At 39.9% G+C, this 22435-nt stretch overlaps 2 protein-coding genes across 4 annotated transcripts in view; both read left to right on the top strand.

Moving 5' to 3' along the window:
• Positions 1–20086, top strand: part of zgc:63587 (uncharacterized protein LOC393431 homolog) — an 80657-nt gene extending 60571 nt beyond the window's left edge. For all 3 annotated transcript variants that reach the window (XM_034170700.1, XM_034170702.1, XM_034170701.1), the window contains 5 exons: positions 8147–8248; positions 8436–8581; positions 8739–8822; positions 8905–8962; positions 18620–20086. In XM_034170700.1, coding sequence (XP_034026591.1) covers positions 8147–8248; positions 8436–8581; positions 8739–8822; positions 8905–8962; positions 18620–18685 — 456 coding nt within the window. In that variant the 3' untranslated portion in view covers positions 18686–20086. The remainder of the gene's footprint in view (positions 1–8146; positions 8249–8435; positions 8582–8738; positions 8823–8904; positions 8963–18619) is intronic.
• A 2190-nt stretch (positions 20087–22276) lies between these two features.
• sept5a (septin 5a) overlaps positions 22277–22435 on the top strand; it is a 40780-nt gene continuing 40621 nt past the window's right edge. The window contains exon 1 of the mRNA XM_034170699.1: positions 22277–22406. Within this exon, the coding sequence (XP_034026590.1) occupies positions 22361–22406 (46 nt within the window). The 5' untranslated portion in view covers positions 22277–22360. The remainder of the gene's footprint in view (positions 22407–22435) is intronic.

The raw sequence follows: 22435 nt of genomic DNA on the forward strand, positions 1-22435 counted from the left end.
AGTAAATACACATTTTGCAGCTTCTGGCTTAGCCAGGTCTGGAAACAGATGATGGTGCACAATAAACTCATGTTTGTGCTCTGGCCAGGAGCCGTTCCTGCATGTGGCGGTTTTGATAAAATGGGCTGCTTTGGAAGCATCACCCTTTCAACAAAGTGGATCAACGTTTTCATTGCATTTGTTGGTTGGTCTCTTGTTTGCATGAGAGTTATTGGTTATAACTTATTTTTTCCTGCCATTGTTTGACAGGTTTATTTTCTTACGGTGTACAGTATTTCCCCAAATTCAGCATGATGTTTATTCAATCGCCACGTCAGAGGATCTGTAAATGTGTGTTTGAGGGAGTGCAGGAGAGAGAGGAGCTCTGCTTCTATGTGACTCTCTCCTCAGTATCCTGCAAAGCCTGTTTGTTTTACATCTGCCTCACAACAATACCTGACCCCCCCCCCCCCCCGCCAAAAAATCATGCACACACGCTGTCTCGCACATACTGCACATATCGCATGCTGAGAAAACAAGCAACATCCATAACAAGGGCTGAAACTATAGTTGCTCGCCACTGTAGGAAAAGCTGCCCTCACCTCCCAGCCTCCTGGCTGACTCACCACTGTCCTCCTATAAACTACATGAAAGCACCCAAGATGTCAGGACAACAATACTTGACATTTTTTGGCACCATTACATAAGGCTGCATTGTGAATGCTAAAAAAAAAAAAAAAATCAGCTTGCTATAAAACAAAAGAAAAATGAGCTTTGATGTTTAGAATAATAAATACTGACATCTGTCGCCAAAGTAGCGGTGAAGAAACAGCTCTTTGTTTCTAAACCAGTCGTTTCGTGATTAAAGCAGGGTGGAAACTTTTGACTCTTTCAGATGTTCACACACCTCTATTTTTCCACCGCTCTATTTTAAACACACACACGCTACTTTCAGAACTAAGAAATGTAATTGAAATAAATTTTAAAAAATGGCTATGACCTGAATTTAACTCTACTTGTGTTGTTATTCCAACAGATACTGGTTGGAATAACAACTGTTCTGCAGAGCTTACTTGCACAGTGACTATAGCTGAGGTGGTAGATTACATCCATTAACCACAACAAGGCCATCAGATTCCTGGCTACTCTTCTGTTTGTTGAGGTGTCCATGAGCAAATCACAAATTCTAAATTGGTCCCACTGTGCAGGCCAGCAGCTTCTGGTGTCGGTGTGTGACTCAGTTAATGTGAGCATCAATATGAAGTGATTTAAATACCTGTTGAGAAGCATAAAACTGTTACAGAAATCCTACCTATCCCCCCCGTAGGCTTTAGAAAGGCTGAGGTATGACTGTGTAAAATACAGTGAGAAGATGGCTGTGCTCTAAACCTTTATCGTTCCCCCACAACCCTGTGGAAAGGATTTTCTCTCTCTCTCTCGACATATGTGTGACATTGAAGTGACGTATTTCTTGAAATGAGCTTGTTTTCCAAGTTCTTTCATTTCCATAAACCTAATTCTGGTGGCCACAATGCCCACCACTGCTTGTTTACATTTTGTCTATATATTAGAATACAGTTTTGTTCAAAATAATAGCAGTGTGTTTTAAAAAAATGAGTCAAGCTCAAAATCCTTATAATAGCTTTGATTTCCATATAAGCAAATGCATTGGGAGCACAACGCATTCTATTCCACATCAAAATATGAAGAATAATTTATCAAATTTGTTTTTACTTTACAGAAAGTGAAGATAAAGGAATATTAAGCTGTTCAAAAAAATAGCAGCATCTGCATTTTTCTTTACAAATGCAAACATTTACTGTATAAACTGAAAAATGCTTGAAGATTTATCTTTCCTGTGAATCACTGAACTTCTGTTTAGTTGTATAACCACTGTTTCTGACAAGTGCTTCATATCTGTGTTGCATGGAGTTGACCAACTTCTGGCACCTGTGAACAGGTATTCCTGCCCAGGACGACTGGATTACATTACACAGTTCCTATGCATTTCTTGGTTTTGCCTCAAAAACAGTATTTTTGATGTCTCCCCACAGGTATTCTGTTGGATTAAGGTCCCGGAATTGGGCTGGCCACTCTATAACATTAATCTTGATGGTCTCGAACCAAGATGCTGCTCTCTTGCTGGTGTGTTTGGGGTTGTCGTTTTGTTGAATCGCCCATTTCAAGGGCATTTCCTCTTCGGCATAAGGCAACATGACCTCTTCAACTATTTTGATGTATTCAAACTGATCCATGATTCCTGGTATGTGATAAACAGGCCCGACACCACAGTATGAGAAACATCCACGTATCATGATGCTTGCTTCACTGTCTTCACAGTGTACTGTGGCTTGAATTCATTTTGGGGGGGGTTGGCTGACAAACTGTCTGTGGCAGCCCCAAGATCCAAAAAGAACAATTTTGCTTTCATCAGTACACAAAATATTGCACCATTCCTCTTTAGACCAGTCATTGTATTCTTTGGCAAATTATAACCGCTTCTGCACGTCATTTTTTTCAACATTGGGGCTTCTTGCCCATAGCTTAGCTTCACATAGGCATTTTGTAATTGTTATTGTACTAACAGGTGACTTTAGACCTTTTTTGATCACCCTTGAGCTGATCATTGGCTGAGTCTTTGCCATTCTGGATATTCTTCGATCCAATAGAATGGCCGTTTTCCATTTTCTTCCATGTATTTCTAGTTTTGGTGTGTGTCATTTTAAAGTATTTGAGATCATTTTAGCTGAGCAGCCTATCATTTTTCTGCACTTTCTTGTACATTTCCCCTGTCGAATCAACTTTTTAATTACACTGTTCTTCTGAACAATGTCTGGAACAATGCGTTTTACTTAGATTTTCAGAGAGAAATGCACGACAACCAGCATGTACATTTGCTGCCTTCATCCTTAAATAAGGGTCACCCCTAAGGGTGTAATAAGGGTCACAGAAAGAAAAATGCAAATGCTATTTTCATTTATTTATTTATTTACTTACTTACTTATTTATTTTGAACAGCCTAATTTTAACTTTTTCTTCACTTTCTGTGAAGTAATAAGAAATTTGCTAAGTTTTTCTTCATGTTTTGATTTGGAATAGAATGTGCAGTGTTCCCAATGTATTTGTGTGTATGGAAATACAAGCTATTTTAAGGATTTTGAGCTTTACTCACTTTTTTAAATGCACTGCTATTATTTTGAACACAACTGTGTGTGCATTGCCCAAGAACTGTATGTCATTAGAACTAATTTGCTGTGATTACAGGGACACTATAATCAGGTTTTGTTGCCGGTTTGTACGCATTTATGCGCTTTTGTTACAAAGCATTTTCAATGAGAAAAGTGTGGTATTGAGACAACAAGCGTGTTTATCTTCCTTAAATGAAATTAGGCCTCTACTGGTGGTTGGCTCTCACTGCGGTATTGTATCACTTCCTGTTCTGGAGCACAGCGGTGTTTTGCTGTATCTGTTAGCTGTTTAATCTGCGCAGTTAGATTGATCTAGTTATCTAGATTACGATTTGTTTCCCAGTGTAATCTTCACGTGCCTTAACTAAAGCACTCCTTCTGCTGAATCACCTCTAAATTATTTACACATTATTCACTTTGCGTGTTTTTAGGAATCCGCTAGCTTAGCGCAGCTACTAGCTCTTAGCCGGTTTAGCATGGCGGCTTCTCCTGTCTCTCCTGCACTTTTCTGCTCTGGGTGTGAAATGTTTAGTTATTCCTCGGCCTCCTTTAGCAGTAACGGTACTTGTAATAAGTGTAGCTTATTCGTAGCTTTGGAGGCCAGGCTGGGCGAATTGGAGACTCGGCTCCGCACCATGGAAAATTCTACAGCTAGCCAGGCCCCTGTAGTCGGTGCGGACCAAGGTAGCTTAGCCGCCGTTAGTTTCCCTCTGGCAGATCCCGAGCAGCCGGGAAAGCAGGCCGACTGGGTGACTGTGAGGAGGAAGCGTAGCCCTAAACAGAAGCCCCGTGTACACCGCCAACCCGTTCACATTTCTAACCGTTTTTCCCCACTCGGCAACACACCCGCCGAGGATCAAACTCTGGTTATTGGCGACTCTGTTTTGAGAAATGTGAAGTTAGCGACACCAGCAACCATAGTCAATTGTCTTCCGGGGGCCAGAGCAGGCGACATTGAAGGAAATTTGAAACTGCTGGCTAAGGCTAAGCGTAAATTTGGTAAGATTGTAATTCACGTCGGCAGTAATGACACCCGGTTACGCCAATCGGAGGTCACTAAAATGAACATTGAATCGGTGTGTAACTTTGCAAAAACAATGTCGGACTCTGTAGTTTTCTCTGGGCCCCTCCCCAATCGGACCGGGAGTGACATGTTTAGCCGCATGTTCTCCTTGAATTGCTGGCTGTCTGAGTGGTGTCCAAAAAATGAGGTGGGCTTCATAGATAATTGGCAAAGCTTCTGGGGAAAACCTGGTCTTGTTAGGAGAGACGGCATCCATCCCACTTTGGATGGAGCAGCTCTCATTTCTAGAAATCTGGCCAATTTTCTTAAATCCTCCAAACCGTGACTATCCAGGGTTGGGACCAGGAAGCAGAGTTGTAGTCTTACACACCTCTCTGCAGCTTCTCTCCCCCTGCCATCCCCTCATTACCCCATCCCCGTAGAGACGGTGCCTGCTCCCAGACCACCAATAACCAGCAAAAATCTATTTAAGCATAAAAATTCAAAAAGAAAAAATAATATAGCACCTTCAACTGCACCACAGACTAAAACAGTTAAATGTGGTCTATTAAACATTAGGTCTCTCTCTTCTAAGTCCCTGTTGGTAAATGATATAATAATGGATCAACATATTGATTTATTCTGCCTTGCAGAAACCTGGTTACAGCAGGATGAATATGTTAGTTTAAATGAGTCAACACCCCCGAGTCACACTAACTGTCAGAATGCTCGTAGCACGGGCCGGGGCGGAGGATTAGCAGCAATCTTCCATTCCAGCTTATTAATTAATCAAAAACCCAGACAGAGCTTTAATTCATTTGAAAGCTTGACTCTTAGTCTTGTCCATCCAAATTGGAAGTCCCAAAAACCAGTTTTATTTGTTATTATCTATCGTCCACCTGGTCGTTACTGTGAGTTTCTCTGTGAATTTTCAGACCTTTTGTCTGACTTAGTGCTTAGCTCAGATAAGATAATTATAGTGGGCGATTTTAACATCCACACAGATGCTGAGAATGACAGCCTCAACACTGCATTTAATCTATTATTAGACTCTATTGGCTTTGCTCAAAATGTAAATGAGTGCAACAACCACTTTAATCATATCTTAGATCTTGTTCTGACTTATGGTATGGAAATAGAAGACTTAACAGTATTCCCTGAAAACTCCCTTCTGTCTGATCATTTCTTAATAACATTTACATTTACTCTGATGGACTACCCAGCAGTGGGGAATAAGTTTCATTACACTAGAAGTCTTTCAGAAAGCGCTGTAACTAGGTTTAAGGATATGATTCCTTCTTTATGTTCTCTAATGCCATATAACAAGACAGTGCAGAGTAGCTACCTAAACTCTGTAAGTGAGATAGAGTATCTCGTTAATAGTTTTACATCCTCATTGAAGACAACTTTGGATGCTGTAGCTCCTCTGAAAAAGAGAGCTTTAAATCAGAAGTGCCTGACTCCGTGGTATAACTCACAAACTCGTAGCTTAAAGCAGATAACCCGTAAGTTGGAGAGGAAATGGCGTCTCACTAATTTAGAAGATCTTCACTTAGCCTGGAAAAAGAGTCTGTTGCTCTATAAAAAAGCCCTCCGTAAAGCTAGGACATCTTTCTACTCATCACTAATTGAAGAAAATAAGAACAACCCCAGGTTTCTTTTCAGCACTGTAGCCAGGCTGACAAAGAGTCAGAGCTCTATTGAGCTGAGTATTCCATTAACTTTAACTAGTAATGACTTCATGACTTTCTTTGCTAACAAAATTTTAACTATTAGAGAAAAAATTACTCATAACCATCCCAAAGACGTATCGTTATCTTTGGCTGCTTTCAGTGATGCCGGTATTTGGTTAGACTCTTTCTCTCCGATTGTTCTGTCTGAGTTATTTTCATTAGTTACTTCATCCAAACCATCAACATGTTTATTTGACCCCATTCCTACCAGGCTGCTCAAGGAAGCCCTACCATTAATTAATGCTTCGATCTTAAATATGATCAATCTATCTTTATTAGTTGGCTATGTACCACAGGCTTTTAAGGTGGCAGCAATTAAACCATTACTTAAAAAGCCATCACTTGACCCAGCTATCTTAGCTAATTATAGGCCAATCTCCAACCTTCCTTTTCTCTCAAAAATTCTTGAAAGGGTAGTTGTAAAACAGCTACCTGATCATCTGCAGAGGAATGGTCTATTTGAAGAGTTTCAGTCAGGTTTTAGAATTCATCATAGTACAGAAACAGCATTAGTGAAGGTTACAAATGATCTTCTCATGGCCTCGGACAGTGGACTCATCTCTGTGCTTGTTCTGTTAGACCTCAGTGCTGCTTTTGATACTGTTGATCATAAAATTTTATTAGAGATTAGAGCATGCCATAGGTATTAAAGGCACTGCGCTGCGGTGGTTTGAATCATATTTGTCTAATAGATTACAATTTGTTCATGTAAATGGGGAATCTTCTTCACAGACTAAAGTTAATTATGGAGTTCCACAAGGTTCTGTGCTAGGACCAATTTTATTCACTTTATACATGCTTCCCTTAGGCAGTATTATTAGACGGTATTGCTTAAATTTTCATTGTTACGCAGATGATACCCAGCTTTATCTATCCATGAAGCCAGAGGACACACACCAATTAGCTAAACTGCAGGATTGTCTTACAGACATAAAGACATGGATGACCTCTAATTTCCTGCTTTTAAACTCAGATAAAACTGAAGTTATTGTACTTGGCCCCACAAATCTTAGAAACATGGTGTCTAATCAGATCCTTACTCTGGATGGCATTACTCTGACCTCTAGTAATACTGTAAGAAATCTTGGAGTCATTTTTGATCAGGATATGTCATTCAAAGCGCATATTAAACAAATATGTAGGACTGCTTTTTTACAGTTACGCAATATCTTTCAAATTAGAAAGGTCTTGTCTCAGAGTGATGCTGAAAAACTAATTCATGCATTTATTTCCTCTAGGCTGGACTATTGTAATTCATTATTATCAGGTTGTCCTAAAAGTTCCCTAAAAAGCCTTCAGTTAATTCAAAATGCTGCAGCTAGAGTACTAACGGGGACTAGGAGAGAGCATATCTCACCCATATTGGCCTCTCTTCATTGGCTTCCTGTTAATTCTAGAATAGAATTTAAAATTCTTCTTCTTACTTATAAGGTTTTGAATAATCAGGTCCCATCTTATCTTAGGGACCTTGTAGTACCATATCACCCTAATAGAGCGCTTCGCTCTCAGACTGCAGGCTTACTTGTAGTTCCTAGGGTTTGTAGAGTAGAATGGGAGGCAGAGCCTTCAGCTTTCAGGCTCCTCTCCTGTGGAACCAGCTCCCATTCAGATCAGGGAGACAGACACCCTCTCTACTTTTAAGATTAGGCTTAAAACTTTCCTTTTTGCTAAAGCTTATAGTTAGGGTTGGATCAGGTGACCCTGAACCATCCCTTAGTTATGCTGCTATAGACTTAGACTGCTGGGGGGTTCCCATGATGCACTGTTTCTTTTTATTCACCGCTTTTTGCTCTGTATGCACCACTCTGCATTTAATCATTAGTTATTGATCTCTGCTCCCCTCCACAGCATGTCTTTTTCCTGGTTCTCTCCCTCAGCCCCAACCAGTCCCAGCAGAAGACTGCCCCTCCCTGAGCCTGGTTCTGCTGGAGGTTTCTTCCTGTTAAAAGGGGTTTTTTCCTTCCCACTGTCGCCAAGTGCTTGCTCATAGGGTGATTATTGTATGGCTTTTGCCTTGCAATATGAAGCTCCTTGGGGCAACTGTTTGTTGTGATTTGGCGCTATATAAATTAAATTGATTTGATTTGATTTTTTTATTTTAAGCCATTAAGTGCAGTTTTCTGAAGATTATGTTCAGGCAGCATCTAGATTCAGGTTTCAAGTGTCAGGTTTGGCCTCTGTGGTGGGAGGTCACACCCTTTTGGGCTGATTTGTTTTAGTTTTTTGAATATATTTATTTTCAGATCTTGGATGAAATCGCAGACCACGGCATCAAAATTTACCAGTTGCCTGATGCAGACTCCGATGAGGATGAGGAGTTTAAGGAGCAGACGAGGGTTCTCAAGGTAAAAGGGGGACGGACACACAACACAGCTAATATTTCCACCTATTGTTAAAAGATACTATTTTTGTCCATTTTTCTTTCTTTTCCTTTATTGTTCCCCTCCACCCCCTGAATACATTTATTTACCATTCCTATTCCATATCCCTTCACAAACATGGTTTCTTTCTGTGGATCTTTTCTTTTCCCAGGCAAGTATTCCTTTTGCTGTCATTGGCTCCAACCAATTGATTGAAGTAAAAGGGAAGAAGATCCGTGGTCGTCTTTACCCCTGGGGAGTTGTAGAAGTGGAGAATCCTGAGCACAATGACTTCCTAAAACTACGCACCATGCTCGTGTGAGTCTCACGGGTAATAAGGAGTTTGGGGAAGGAAAACCCTTTAGATATTACACAGAACCACTTGCGCATTTAGTAACAGTACACTAAGAGCTCACAGCAAACCTCTACTGCCTCCTGGAGTTTAAAGAGGGAACTGCATTTCTATTTGTTGAAGGACCCACATGCAAGACCTCCAGGAGGTAACTCAGGATCTGCACTACGAGAACTTCCGCTCCGAGAGGCTGAAGAGAGTGGGCAGGTGAGAAGCTGCTTCCTGTCAATCTAGCAGTAGGTGAGCCGCTCTGAGTCAGTCCAAGTCAACATCTGTTTCTTTCCTGCAGAGGTGTGGATGAGGATGTGGTGGATAAAGACCAGATTCTGCTACAGAAAGAAGCTGAGGTATGCACACATACAACAAACAGTTTTGTCCTTTTAATTCGCTTCTTGTACTAAAATATGTATACTGATGACTGTGCATTAACCAGTAACATATTCCAGAAACACGGGAATAATGATGCAACAACATCTATTCTCTAGCAGTATATATTAGGAGTGTCATGGTACAGAGAAGTCACTGTTCGGTTCATATTTGTGTTTAGACATCATGGTTTGGTAAGAGTTCAGTTTGTACTTACAGTATCTTTAAACGGTGAGCAGAAGAGAGCTGCTGTCAGCACTAGCACCAGGCAACACAGTGTAAATACAACCCCTGGCAAAAATCATGGAATCACTGGCCTTGGAGGATATTCATTCAGTTGTTTAATTTTGTAGAAAAAAGCAGATCACAGACATGACACAAAACTAAAATCATTTCAAATGGGAACTTTCTGGCTTTAAGAAACACTATAAGAAATCAGGAAAAAAAATTGTGGCAGTCAGTAACGGTTACTTTTTGAGACCAAGCAGAGGGAAAAAAAATATGGAATCACTCAATTCTGAGGAATAAATTATGGAATCACCCTGTAAATTTTCATCCCCAAAACTAACACCTGCATCAAATCAGATCTGCTCATTAGTCTGTATCTAAAAAAAAAAAAAAAAATGGAATCACTCAATTCTGAGGAAAAAACTATGGAATCATGACAAACAAAAGAGCGCTCCAACACATCACTAGTGTTTTGTTGCACCACCTCTGGCTTTTATAACAGCTTGCAGTCTCTGAGGCATGGACTTAATGAGTGACAAACAGTACTCTTCATCAATCTGGCTCCAACTTTCTCTGATTGCTGTTGCCAGATCAGCTTTGCAGGTTGAAGCCTTGTCATGGACCATTTTCTTCAACTTCCACCAAAGATTTTCAATTGGATTAAGATCCGGACTATTTGCAGGCCATGACATTGACCCTATGTGTCTTTTTGCAAGGAATGTTTTCACAGTTTTTGCTCTATGGCAAGATGCATTATCATCTTGAAAAATGATTCATCATCCCCAAACATCCTTTCAATTGATGGGATAAGAAAGTGTCCAAAATATCAATGTAACTTGTGCATTTATTGATGATGTAATGACAGCCATCTCCCCAGTGCCTTTACCTGACATGCAGCCCCATATCATCAATGACTGTGGAAATTTACATGTTCTCTTCAGGCAGTCATCTTTATAAATCTCATTGGAACGGCACCAAACAAAAGTTCCAGCATCATCACCTTGCCCAATGCAGATTCGAGATTCATATATGACTATGAATATGACTTTCATCCAGTCATTCACAGTCCACGATTGCTTTTCCTTAGCCCATTGTAACCTTGTTTTTTTTCTGTTTAGGTGTTAATGATGGCTTTCGTTTAGCTTTTCTGTATGTAAATCCCATTTCCTTTAGGCAGTTTCTTACAGTTCGGTCACAGATGTTGACTCCAGTTTCCTCCCATTCGTTCCTCATTTGTTTTGTTGTGCATTTTCGATTTTTGAGACATATTACTTTAAGTTTTCTGTCTTGACACTTTGATGTCTTCCTTGGTCTACCAGTATGTTTGCCTTTAACAACCTTCCCATGTTGTTTGTATTTGGTCCAGAGTTTAGACACAGCTGACTGTGAACAACCAACATCTTTTGCAACACTGCGTGATGATTTACCCTCTTTTAAGAGTTTGATAATCCTCTCCTTTGTTTCAATTGACATCTCTCGTGTTGGAGCCATGATTCATGTCAGTCCACTTGGTGCAACAGCTCTCCAAGGTGTGATCACTCCTTTTTAGATGCAGACTAACGAGCGGATCTAATTTGATGCAGGTGTTAGTTTTGGGGATGAAAATTTACAGGGTGATTCCATAATTTTTTCCTCAGAATTGAGTGATTCCATATTTTTTTCCCTCTGCTTGGTCTAAAAAAGTAACCATTACTGACTGCCACAATTTTTTTTTCCTGATTTCTTATAGTGTTTCTTAAAGCCAGAAAGTTGCCATTTGAAATGACTTTAGTTTTGTGTCATGTCTGTGATCTGCTTTTTTCTACAAAATTAAACAACTGAATGAACATCCTCCGAGGCCGGTGATTCCATAATTTTTTGCCAGGGGTTGTATAAACTTTCTTTTTTTTATTAAATGTTTATGAATTGGATTACATCTCTTGTCATTCATGCTGGATTAATTTACTGTGTAGTATGTTAAATGTTTTGGCTTTTTTGTTTTGTTTTGTTTTTTGTGTCTCACGACTTGTAGATCCAGACGGCCTCAGTATTTTGTCAATTTGTTTGTTTTATTTTTGTGCAAATGACTATCTCATAAAACCTCACTCGGTACAGATTTGAAATGATTGTATGCAGTGTGGTGATTCAGCAGCATCTCATCCATGAAATTTTATACTAATTCACATAAAACTTAAATTTTTATTATAAGTTGGTGGGGTTTTCTGTATAAACTTGAATGCGGACTCATACGGGGACAGTGACTCAACACAAATATGTATCAGTGCAGTTTCGCTTTCAGACTCATATTTCGGAAGAAAAAGGTAAATTAACCAATTCCATTTATGCTTCTAAAGTTTGTGGTTTAAATAATCAGGTTGCTCGCTTCAGCGGAGGCTGCCGGAGTTTTGACTCAGACACAGCAGGCTTGGGGCTAACCGTGCCTCATCCTATACTGAATCAGAAGAAAGACCCCACCCTTCCTGCACAGATCATGAAAACTAGAGTGACACAGTCTGTGGAAATGAGAAGAAATGTCAGTCACTTATGGAAACAAATACACGTGTCTATAGTCGTACTGTGCAGAGACCTACCGTGTATTCTGCATAAAGTTCTGTGTACCGGACCTTCGCGTTTGTACTGTACGGTTCAGTACAGATACATGTATTGTGACACCCGTCATACAACCCCAAATCCAATGAAGTTGGGACGTTGTGTAAAATGTGAATTAAAAACAGAATACAATGATTTGCAAATCCTCTTCAACCTACAATAGTGTTCAGAATAATAGTAGTGCTATGTGACTAAAAAGATTAATCCAGGTTTTGAGTATATTTCTTTTTGTCACATGGGAAACAAGGTACCAGTAGATTTAGTAGATTCTCACAAATCCAACAAGACCAAGCATTCATGATATGCACACTCTTAAGGCTATGAAATTGGGCTATTAGAAAAAAAAAAAGAAAAGGGGGTGTTCACAATAATAGTAGCATCTGCTGTTGACGCTACAAACTCAAAACTATTATGCTCAAACTGCTTTTTTTAGCAATCCTGTGACTCACTAAACTAGTATTTAGTTGTATAACCACATCTGCAAGGCATTAATTTTGCAAGGGACTTTGCGGGGGATTCTCGCAAATAAATTAGCTTCACACAGGTGTCTTCTAACTGTCATAGCACTTACAGGTAACTCCAGACTGTCTTTGATCATCCTGGAGCTGATCAATGGGTGAGCCTTTGCCATTCTGGTTATTCTTCTATCCATTTTGATGGTTGTTTTCCGTTTTCTTCCATGCGTCTCTGGTTTTTTGTCCATTTTAAAGCATTGGAGATCATTGTAGATGAACACCCTATAATTTTTTGCACCTGCATATACGTTTCCCCTCTCCAATCAACTTTTTAATCAAACTACACTGTTGAACAATGTCTTGAACGTCCCATTTTCCTCAGGCTTTAGGGTTAGGGTTAGGGTTAGAAAAGCATGTTCAACAGGTGCTGGCTTTATCCTTACATAGAGGACACCTGATTCACACCTGTTTGTTCCACAAAATTGACGAATTCACTGACTGAATGCCACACTACTATTATTGTGAACACCCCCTTTTCTACTTTTTTTACTAATAGCCCAATTTCATAGCCTTAGGAGTGTGCATATCATGAATGCTTGGTCTTGTTGGATTTGTGAGAATTTACTGAATCTACTGGTACCTTCTTTCCCATGTTACAATAAGAAATATACTCAAAACCTGTATTAATCTTTTTAGTCACATAGCACTACTATTATTCTGAACACTACTGTATATTCAATTGAACACACCACAAAGACAAGATATTTAGTGTTCAAACTGATAAACTTTATTGTTTTTGTGCAAATATATGCTCATTTTGAAATGGATAGCTGCAACACATTTCAAAAAAGCTGGGACGGGGCAACAAAAGACTGGGAAAGTTGATGAATGCTCAAAGAATAGCTGTTTGGAAACAGGTGAGTGTCATGATTGGGTATAAAAGGAGCATCCTCAAAAGGCTCAGCCGTTCACAAGCAAAGATGGGGCGAGGATCACCACTTTGTGAACAGCTGTGTGAAAAAATAGCCCATCAGTTTAAGAACAATGTTTCTCAATGTTCAGTTGCAAGGAATTTAGGGATTCCTTCATCTACAGTCCATAATATAATCAGAAGATTCAGAGAATCTGGAGAACTTTCTACACGTAAGCGGCAAGGCCAAAAAACAACATTGAATGCCCATGAACTTTGATCCCTCAGGCAGCACTACATTAAAAACCTACTTCATTGTGTAAAGGATCTTACCGTGTGGGCTTAGATATACTTCAGAAAACCATTGTCAGTTAACACAGTTCGTCACTACATCTACAAGTGCAAGTTAAAACTCTACCATACAAAGTACGCCTTCTCTGGGCCTGAGCTCATTTGAAATGGACAGACGCAAAGTGGAAAAGTGTGCTGTGGTCTGATGAGTCCACGTTTCAAATTGTTTTTGGAAATCATGGACGTTGTGTCCTCCGGACAAAAGAGAAAAAAGACCATCCAGATTGTTACCAGTGCAAAGTTCAAAAGCCACCATCTGTGATGGTATGGGGGTGTGTTAGTGCCCATGGCATGGGCAACCTACAAATCTGTAATGGCACCATCAATGCTGAAAGGTCCATCCAGGTTTTGGAGCAACACAGGCTGCCATCCAAGCAACGTCTTTTTAAGGGACGTCCCTGTTTATTTCAGCAAGACAATGCCAAGCCACATTCTGCACGTTACAACAGCGTGGCTTCGTAGTAAAAAATTGCGTGTACTAGACTGGCCTTCCTGCAGTCCACTACTGTCGCCCATAGAAAATGTGTGGTGCATTATGAAGCGCAAAATACGACAACAGAGACCCCGGACTGTTGAACAACTGAAGTCGTACATGAAGCAAGAATGGGAAAGAATTCCACCTACAAAGCTTCAACAATTAGTGTCCTCACTTCCCAAAGGCTTATTGAGTGTTGTTAGAAGGAAAGGTGATGTAACACAGTGGTAAACATACCACTGTCCCAGCTTTTTTGAAACGTGTTGCAGGCATCCATTTCATTTCAAATATTTTCACAAAAACAAAGTTTATCAGTTTGAACATTAAATATCTTGTCTTTGTGGTGTATTCAATTCAATATAGGTTGAAGAGGATTTGCGAATCGTTGTATTCTGTTTTTATTTACATTTTACACAACGTCCCAACTTCATTGGAATTGGGGTTGTATATATGTACTGTCCAAAACATTTTGCGGGAAAACAGAAATGGCACACTATCAACTTTGTAGTTGTCTGGAAAAGTCATTTTCAAGTGTAGTCAGATACCTTAATATCTTATATTTGACCAGCTTAAACTGATGTACCTGTGCTTTCATAGACTTAATTCAATGGGAAAGTGTATCCAAACTTTTGACTCGTACTGTATATCAGTCAGTAGATCTTAAAAACAACCTATAAAGTTCTGTTCTTCTCCAGAAGATGGAGACAGACATTCAAGTAAGGCTGTTAGTTTCTTGTTTCCTTTTTCATATAATTCAGTCATTTGCTTTATAAATGTTTCAGAAGTCACTTATTTAGTCTTTTCCCTGTTAATATTTTAGTTTGTTTTTGTTTTAGTGCTGCATTTATTACTTTTGAAATAGTTTTGTGCCATTTCACAGCTGTGCTTTGCTTTGACATGTCAGTTACACTCCATTTGATTGATTAATTATAAGATGGTAAAAAAAAAAAATCTGGGTGGGGAATGTTAGAGCAGCAGCTGTCTTACTGTCATTACCATTACTGAGATTTTCTTGAGCAAAACAAGACACTTCGTGCCTAATTGATGACAGGTTTGCATGTGTAAAATTATGTGCCAACACCATAGCACTTGCAAAAAAAAAAAAACAACAAACATTAACTGATTTACTAACTGCACACACAGTCTTTCCCATGTGCAACATATGCAGTGTGAGGTTTGTCCACCAGAGTGCGCAATATTATGTGTGATGAACTTGCAGAAGGATGAGGTTTGCACGTGCAGCTTATCAAAGTTAAAAACAATTTCAGGGGCTGAAATTTCATCTGTAATGTAGAACTTTTGAAACCTTGGCGCTAACTTACCCAGTGGTGCACCATCATTGCAGTTACACATAAATCTGACCCAAAGTCTTTCCCCCATGAGCTGTTTGGGTATGAATTTCTTAAATGTTCAATGCAGAGGACAAATTTCGTTGTATGTATGTACAATGACAGAAAAGGCCCTTTTTCTTCTGATGCACAGTGTTTTGGCAAATACTGTATAGGGAAAAATATATATACAATTTCCTATTTCAGAATGAGAAAGTAAAACCAAAATTAAACAATAGAACATGTGCCTGGGGATGGTGCCAAAAATATTCAGCTATACTGCAAGCAATTAATGACTAACTGGAAACACTGCTTTGAAATGTTTTAAAATGTTTGAAACACCACTGCTTCAAAACATAGTTCCAGAGTCTGCATCAAAAGGAAGACACCAGGAACCTTCTGCACTGAAACCAACCACACAAACCACTTGCCCACCAGCCCTGGAACCCCCCAAAACAACAGAAAATGTTTCAAAACAGATGTTTCCAATTGTTCTGCAACCCCAATTCCAATGAAGTTGGGACGTTGTGTAAAATGTAAATAAAAACAGAATACAATGATTTGCAAATCCTCTTCAACCTATATTCACTTGAATACATCAGAAAGACAAGATATTCAATGTTCAAACTAATATACTTTTTTGTTTTTGTGCAAATATTTGCTCATTTTTAAATGGATGCCTGCAACACATTTCAAAAAACCTCTACCACTCCCCCCTTGCCTCCGCCCTGCCACTCCCCTTGAGCTCGCGGCTGCGTGGGACACCCACCCCCCACCCCCCCACACACATTCACATTGCCTCAATTCGGATGACGGACTGTCTAAAAGTTTAGCGTACATAAACAATCAAATGTATGTGTATGGGTGTTCTAATTGTGATGTGTGCCATTATTACATTCAACTTGTAATAATTGTGGATTGTATTTTTGTCTGAAGTGACTGTGTGGGAAGAAATTTCGTTGCACTTGTGATGACGGTAAATCTACCTACCTAGCTAGCTAAAAAAAAGCTGGGACAGGGGCAACAAAAGACTGGGAAAGTTGATGAATGCTCAAAGAACACCTGTTTGGAAAATTCCAGAGGTGAACAGGTTAATTGGAAACAGGTGAGTGTCATGATTGGGTATAAAAGGAGCATCCCCAAAAGGCTCAGCCGTTCACAAGCAAAGATGGGGTGAGGATCACCACTTTGTTCAACAACTAAGTGAAAAAATAGTCCAACAGTTGAAGAACAATGTTTCTCAACATTGAATTACAAGGAATTTAGGGATTCCATCATCTACAGTCCATAATATAATCAGACGATTCAGAGAATCTGGAGAACTTTCTACATGTAAGCGGCAAGGCTGAAAACCAGCATTGAATGCCCATGACATTCAATCCCTCAGGCGGCACTGCATTAAAAACCGACATCATTGTGTAAAGCTTCTTACCGCGTGGGCTCAGGAACACTTCAGAAAACCATTGTCAGTTAACACAGTTTGTCACTGTTTTTATTTACATTTTTTTACAACATCCTAACTTCACTGGAATTGGGGTTGTTTTTTCCCTCTCTGGTTTTGACTTGTATTAAAACACAAGTTAATGAACTAGACCAGGGGTAGGCAACCTGTTCCAGAAAGAGCCATGAGGGTGCAGGTTTTCTTTGCAGCCACTGAGTCCACCAGGTGATTTCACTGATTAACTGATTCCATCTGCTCAAAGTGATATTAATCAGTAAAATCACCTGGTGGAGTCAGTGGCTGCAAAGAAAACCTGCACCCTCATGGCTCTTTCTGGAACAGGTTGCCTACCCCTGAACTAGACTGTATCATTTTTGAATGTCATATTTATTAAAGGTTAAGTCAAGTGCCGGGTCAATGCATACATGAGCACGTACGGTGCTTAGGGCCCCTTCACACATAACACGATTGAAGCTGACTAGCGCACGAAGGAGGAATTGCATGCCATTCGTTAAAAACCAGAGACGCTTCAAACGTGTCGTACAGCTGTTGCCACAACATTCACACACAGAAGTGGCTGAAAGACAGCGAATGCCCTGCGTGTGCTCATTCAATAGCCCCTCTTGACAGGTGCCAACATCTAACACTGCTCGCTGCACACTTACAAAAAGCTATTCACGCACCTGGTACGATAGCAGAGAGCGGGCGATCATTCGACCTCTCTGTCAAAAGTGTCAAAGTGTAACACAAGTGTGGCATCACCTAGCAACACACATGGGTGTGACTGTGCCCCCCCCCAACACACACACAATTGGCGTGTACCACCAACACACACACAAACACAGCATGAATCCAATATTGTCAGCTGTGGTCCCGGAGTCTGGTGCTAGACCAGCTGGCCTCTGTGTCCTGCACCACAGCTGGAGAACATGCAGTGTACATGTGTGTGCGGGCGTTCACACTCTCATGAGGACCTGCCAGTGTCTGAGCGCACAGTACAGTGTGAAGCCGCCCGGCTGACTGATTTCACGTCCACCACGTAAATTGCAGAATACATGACAGACAAAAAGAGTAGAAATTAAATCAAACAAATAAGGGTGACGAAGGCATGAACTCATTCTTGTGCGATCACTTTGCTGTGGACACACGGCGCGTCAGCTGACTGCCAACTGACTGACAGCTGGACGTGACTGTGCACACATGGTGTTACATTACAACACAAAAATACCATTTTGTCAGTTATTATGGTGTTTTTTTTTTCTCTTTTTTAAAAAAAATGTTTATCTCTTTGTTAAATTTAGGCATTTTATGCTCCTGTTGTAAGACAGTGATTGTAGCGCAGTGGTAAAGTTTCCGTCTGGTAACTTGAGCTTTTGTAAATTGTAGGTTTGAATCCTGCGAGTGGCATTTAACCAGGGTTATTTAACCTTTTATTTATTATTGATACCAACACAGTGATTTTCAGTAATTACACAACTGTTTTTTATTTTATTTTTCTCCACATCGGTGGCGTGATGTGGTGCAACACTTTCCAGCTGCTCACACTGTGTTCGTCCACGCGCATGACCGTGCATGAAACCGTCACCGATGTGTCGTGCACACCTGTGCGACCGTGCGTCTTTCGTGTTGTGTGAAGGTACCCTTATGCATGTACATACACTAGTGTCTGTTTCTTGATGTTTCAGCAAGCCCAAAGTTGTTGATGGGTCGTCACAAACCACTGGCATGAGTCCAAGTTCATTTGTTTTAGCTGTTGATTTTATTAAACAAAATGAAACAAATTTGAAGCCATACTTGGTGTTATTAGTTTGAAGCTGGCAGCTTGTTGCTTTATAACACTGTTTGTACTTGCTGCCTGCAGCTGAGACGCATGCAGGAGATGCTCGCTCGGATGCAGGCACAGATGAACATGAAGGCAGACGAGTGAGTTGGAGCAGAAGGGAAGTGTGAGGGTCTTTTGAGTGACACCAACACACAGGGACCTGGTCCTGAATCCATCTGTGACGCCCACCTTTACTCCCCCCCAGCGGGACCCTGGTATCTGGGCACAGTCTGGTCTGAATCATTATCTCCACACATCTGCATGCTGTCGCCTTGCCTTCCGTCCAACAATCCATCCAGCAGCTCCACCGTCATGTTTTCTTCAACATTTTGTTGTACTGTAGTTATAGTCCAGGTATGGAATCTCTGTTCAGTATTTTTTTTTTTTTTTGTGCCCTAGTTTGCAGAGTGTGACTGAACAGGATTAGGAAAGGATCACTGAAAAGAGTACGTATTAGTGGATGGTTAGCATTTCTACATGTTATTTCCACTCTGCTGCCATTGAAAAGTTAAAATTCCTTATGGAGTCTGTCACATCATGTTTACAAAAATGCTTGCAGGTTTATGTTTTTTCTTCCAGCCATCATTTGAACTGTTGTTCAGTTTTTCCATTTAATTTCATATCGGTTTTCATCATGTAGGATCATATTAAAGTTAAGTCAGTTATTGTTTTTTTGTTGTTTGTTTGTTTTTTCCGTTGCAAACCGTGTGACCTGCGTTGTCAGTGCTAAGCAACTACTACTGTCCAAATAATACTGTCCAGGAATTGCATATATTCAGTGATATTGTTTCATGTTTGGAAAAGCCTGTTTGTACACTACGGAGTGGTTTTTAATCTATGCAGGCCTCACTGATACAAGTGTCTGACTTTCATTATTTATGCAATTCCCTGTTTAAAAGCAAATGTTATACAGCATCATAAAGTATTAGCTCTTCTGTTTCATTCTATTTTTTTGTTGTTACCATATCAAACTCATGAACTAGAACCAAGTTCTTTGCCATCTCTCCTGGGATATTTGACCTTGACGTAGGGGATGACCTTTTTGCAAACTTCACACTGTTGAAAGAGTTGTTTAACTGATGATTTAACAAAATTGTAACATGTTTATTCAGGTTGCCTCTTTTATTTGAATTTCTTTGGTTTGAATATCTGAAATATTTATGATGAGGTACACACAAAAATATAAGATTTGGAAGGAGGGCAAATATTTTCCATAGTGCTGTGTTCTGGCTGTATGTGCTTTTAATTCCCTCCAACCTTCAGTTTACACCAGAATCATCCAGCCTTAAGTTAGCACTAAAACAGTAACCTTTCTGTTCACCTTTGATATTTATGGTCCACTGATTATGCCATTGCTTCTAACTTTTTTTTTTTCTGTTAAAACTTAATATGAAACATAATTATTGCTTGTATTTAAATGTGCCTCAGTGTAAAGTCTTATTTTTAACGGTCAACGTTGTTTTTGCATTTCTCACTAATAAAATCGCTTTTGAGAAGCTCATTTGACAACATTTTCTCTCTTGTCTGGCTCACTCTGTCCTGCTATAAAGTTTGATTGTAGATTGTAGAAACTAGAGAAAAGCAGACACTAATTTAACTCTTATGTCCGTGAAATATAGAAGACATTTCGTGAAGTTTTCACATTTAGTGGAGGTTTTTGCTTTCATATCTGACTTTCATGTAAATTTGGACTGTGTTTATATATAAGATTATAAAGTCTACAAGTAAGGATGCAAAAGTACAGGAACATGTGAAGACCTTGACTTTGTCAGCTGCTCTTTTACTTTTTTTTCTTCTTTTTTTCTTTTTTTAATAGGGGCCTCTTTCACAGTGACTCCACCATAGCACATCAGACATGAAACTTTCCACTTAAAGTTGGTAACATTAAGTGGTAATGTTCTAAAGATTTATAATGATGTCTGCAATGAGCTAAAAGACCAGTTTCAGTCATATTTCTTTCTGGAACCTGAAAGTAAGAATATGGCTTACAAGCACTCCCCCCCAAAAAAAATAAAACTTTGCTATTTCTCCATATCAAGATGGAGAGCACGTTTTGGCTTTCAACTACTCAGAGACCACAAATTTGTATTTCAGTCAACTGAATGCTGTGAAAATGACCACAGTGTTTTGACCTTTGATCCCACTGAAATAGCACCTGAGTTTAGTAACAGGTTTCTGATTCGCTGTATTAATTGTCACAAGGTTGTTGAGCGATGACTGTGGTGGATCATGGTTAAATATCTAGTACTAATGATACTGTAATGCAAAAAAGAAATAATGTGGTGTGTTAGGAGAAATTTGACACAAAGTCAAAGCATGGGTCAGTTCTCAGGTGTAGCAGTTCGCCCTGAATTCTACAGGTTGCCACATCCACCACTTCACAGACCCGCCCTGGATTCACAGGAGCTTTCATCCATCTGTATCTTCCTGAAGTAACCATGATATATGAGCTTGGGGTCTTCAGTGTCCTCTGGGTCTCATAAATTAACACATTTGACATAAACTCATTCCAGTGGAACAGACTGATTCTCTGGAGACAACTTAAAACTTGAAAAAATAAATCAATTCTTGGCGGGGATCTTTGAAATATTGTAGACAGGAGGATTTTCTTTCACCAAAACATCAAATCTAGGTTTGCATCTCAGATGTACCTTCTGGCAAATTGTAACTGAACTTTCAGGTCTTCTTTTTAATAAAACCCTCCTCTGTACCACTTCATCATGAAGTGGTATAACTGGGGATACAAATACAAAATATGCACTATGAACAATTTCTCCAATCACAGCAACAGAAGCCTGTAACCTCTTCTGGGTTGTCTTGGTGGCTTTCCTCACTCTTGTCTTTCTTGCACAGTCACTCAGTTTTTGAGAACTGTCTACTCCACATGGATTTACCATAGAGTGCCATACTGTTTGTATTTCTTCATAACTGATGTAAATAAAGTCCAAGACATATTCAGTGACTTGGAAATGTTCATGTATCCATCCCCTGACTTGTCTGAAGAATACTGGTAATAAAACTGATTATTTGCAGGTATTATAGCAAAGTGTTCCATTACTTATGCAACCCATCATCTTGGCTTTTATATTTTTAATTAATTTATATCAAGTTGTAGAGATTTGTGTTGAGTTTAAGAAAGATAATTTTAGAAAATTGTATTTTGAGAAGCCCAATTTACTTTTTGTATTTGAAATGGCATAAATAAATTAAAATGTGTGAAATATCAATTGGTCCAATACTTTTGCAAGGCACTTTTTGTTGGCCTCTGGGATTATGTTTTACAGTCTTTCGCAGATGTTTAAACACATCGGCTGTGATGGTCTCCCTGGTCAAGAAGTATAAATCACTTGAGGCCTCTTCTATACTCTGACACATAATTGAAGTGTTCTTCCAGTTATGTCTGCACAGGTGAAGTCCAGTGTTTGTAGGTGAACAAAATGTGCCCAGTGATCCTCTGTGTTAAGAAACGTTCACAGCTGGGATCTAATGATACCTGAGCGACACCATGAAGCTGTGCTCAGAGTTCAGCAGTTGGGAGTGATGATGTTGCTCCATGAGCTTCGTGGTTCATGTTTTTGTGTGTAAGCTGCAGTGAGGGCAGAGCAAATCATCTGACTGGTTCCACGGAATTTTCGTCTCTCTGCTCGTGGCAGTTTTCTGCAGTGTGATTGGCTGACTCTGTCGTCCGTGCAGAAAGGGGGCGGGGCTTGCCTGTTGTCTGTCCGGCGCTTGGAGGCGAGGAGCCGCTTTCTGTGCGCCGTCACTTGGGTCCACCGGAACATGACGACCAACATCAGGTACAAAAGCCGGATCCCGGTCAAAACAGGTGAGCGCCGCTCCTGTTTTCACGATCAT

The sequence above is a fragment of the Thalassophryne amazonica genome, chromosome 5 (assembly GCF_902500255.1).
Source record: "Thalassophryne amazonica chromosome 5, fThaAma1.1, whole genome shotgun sequence".
Lineage (NCBI taxonomy): Eukaryota > Metazoa > Chordata > Actinopteri > Batrachoidiformes > Batrachoididae > Thalassophryne > Thalassophryne amazonica.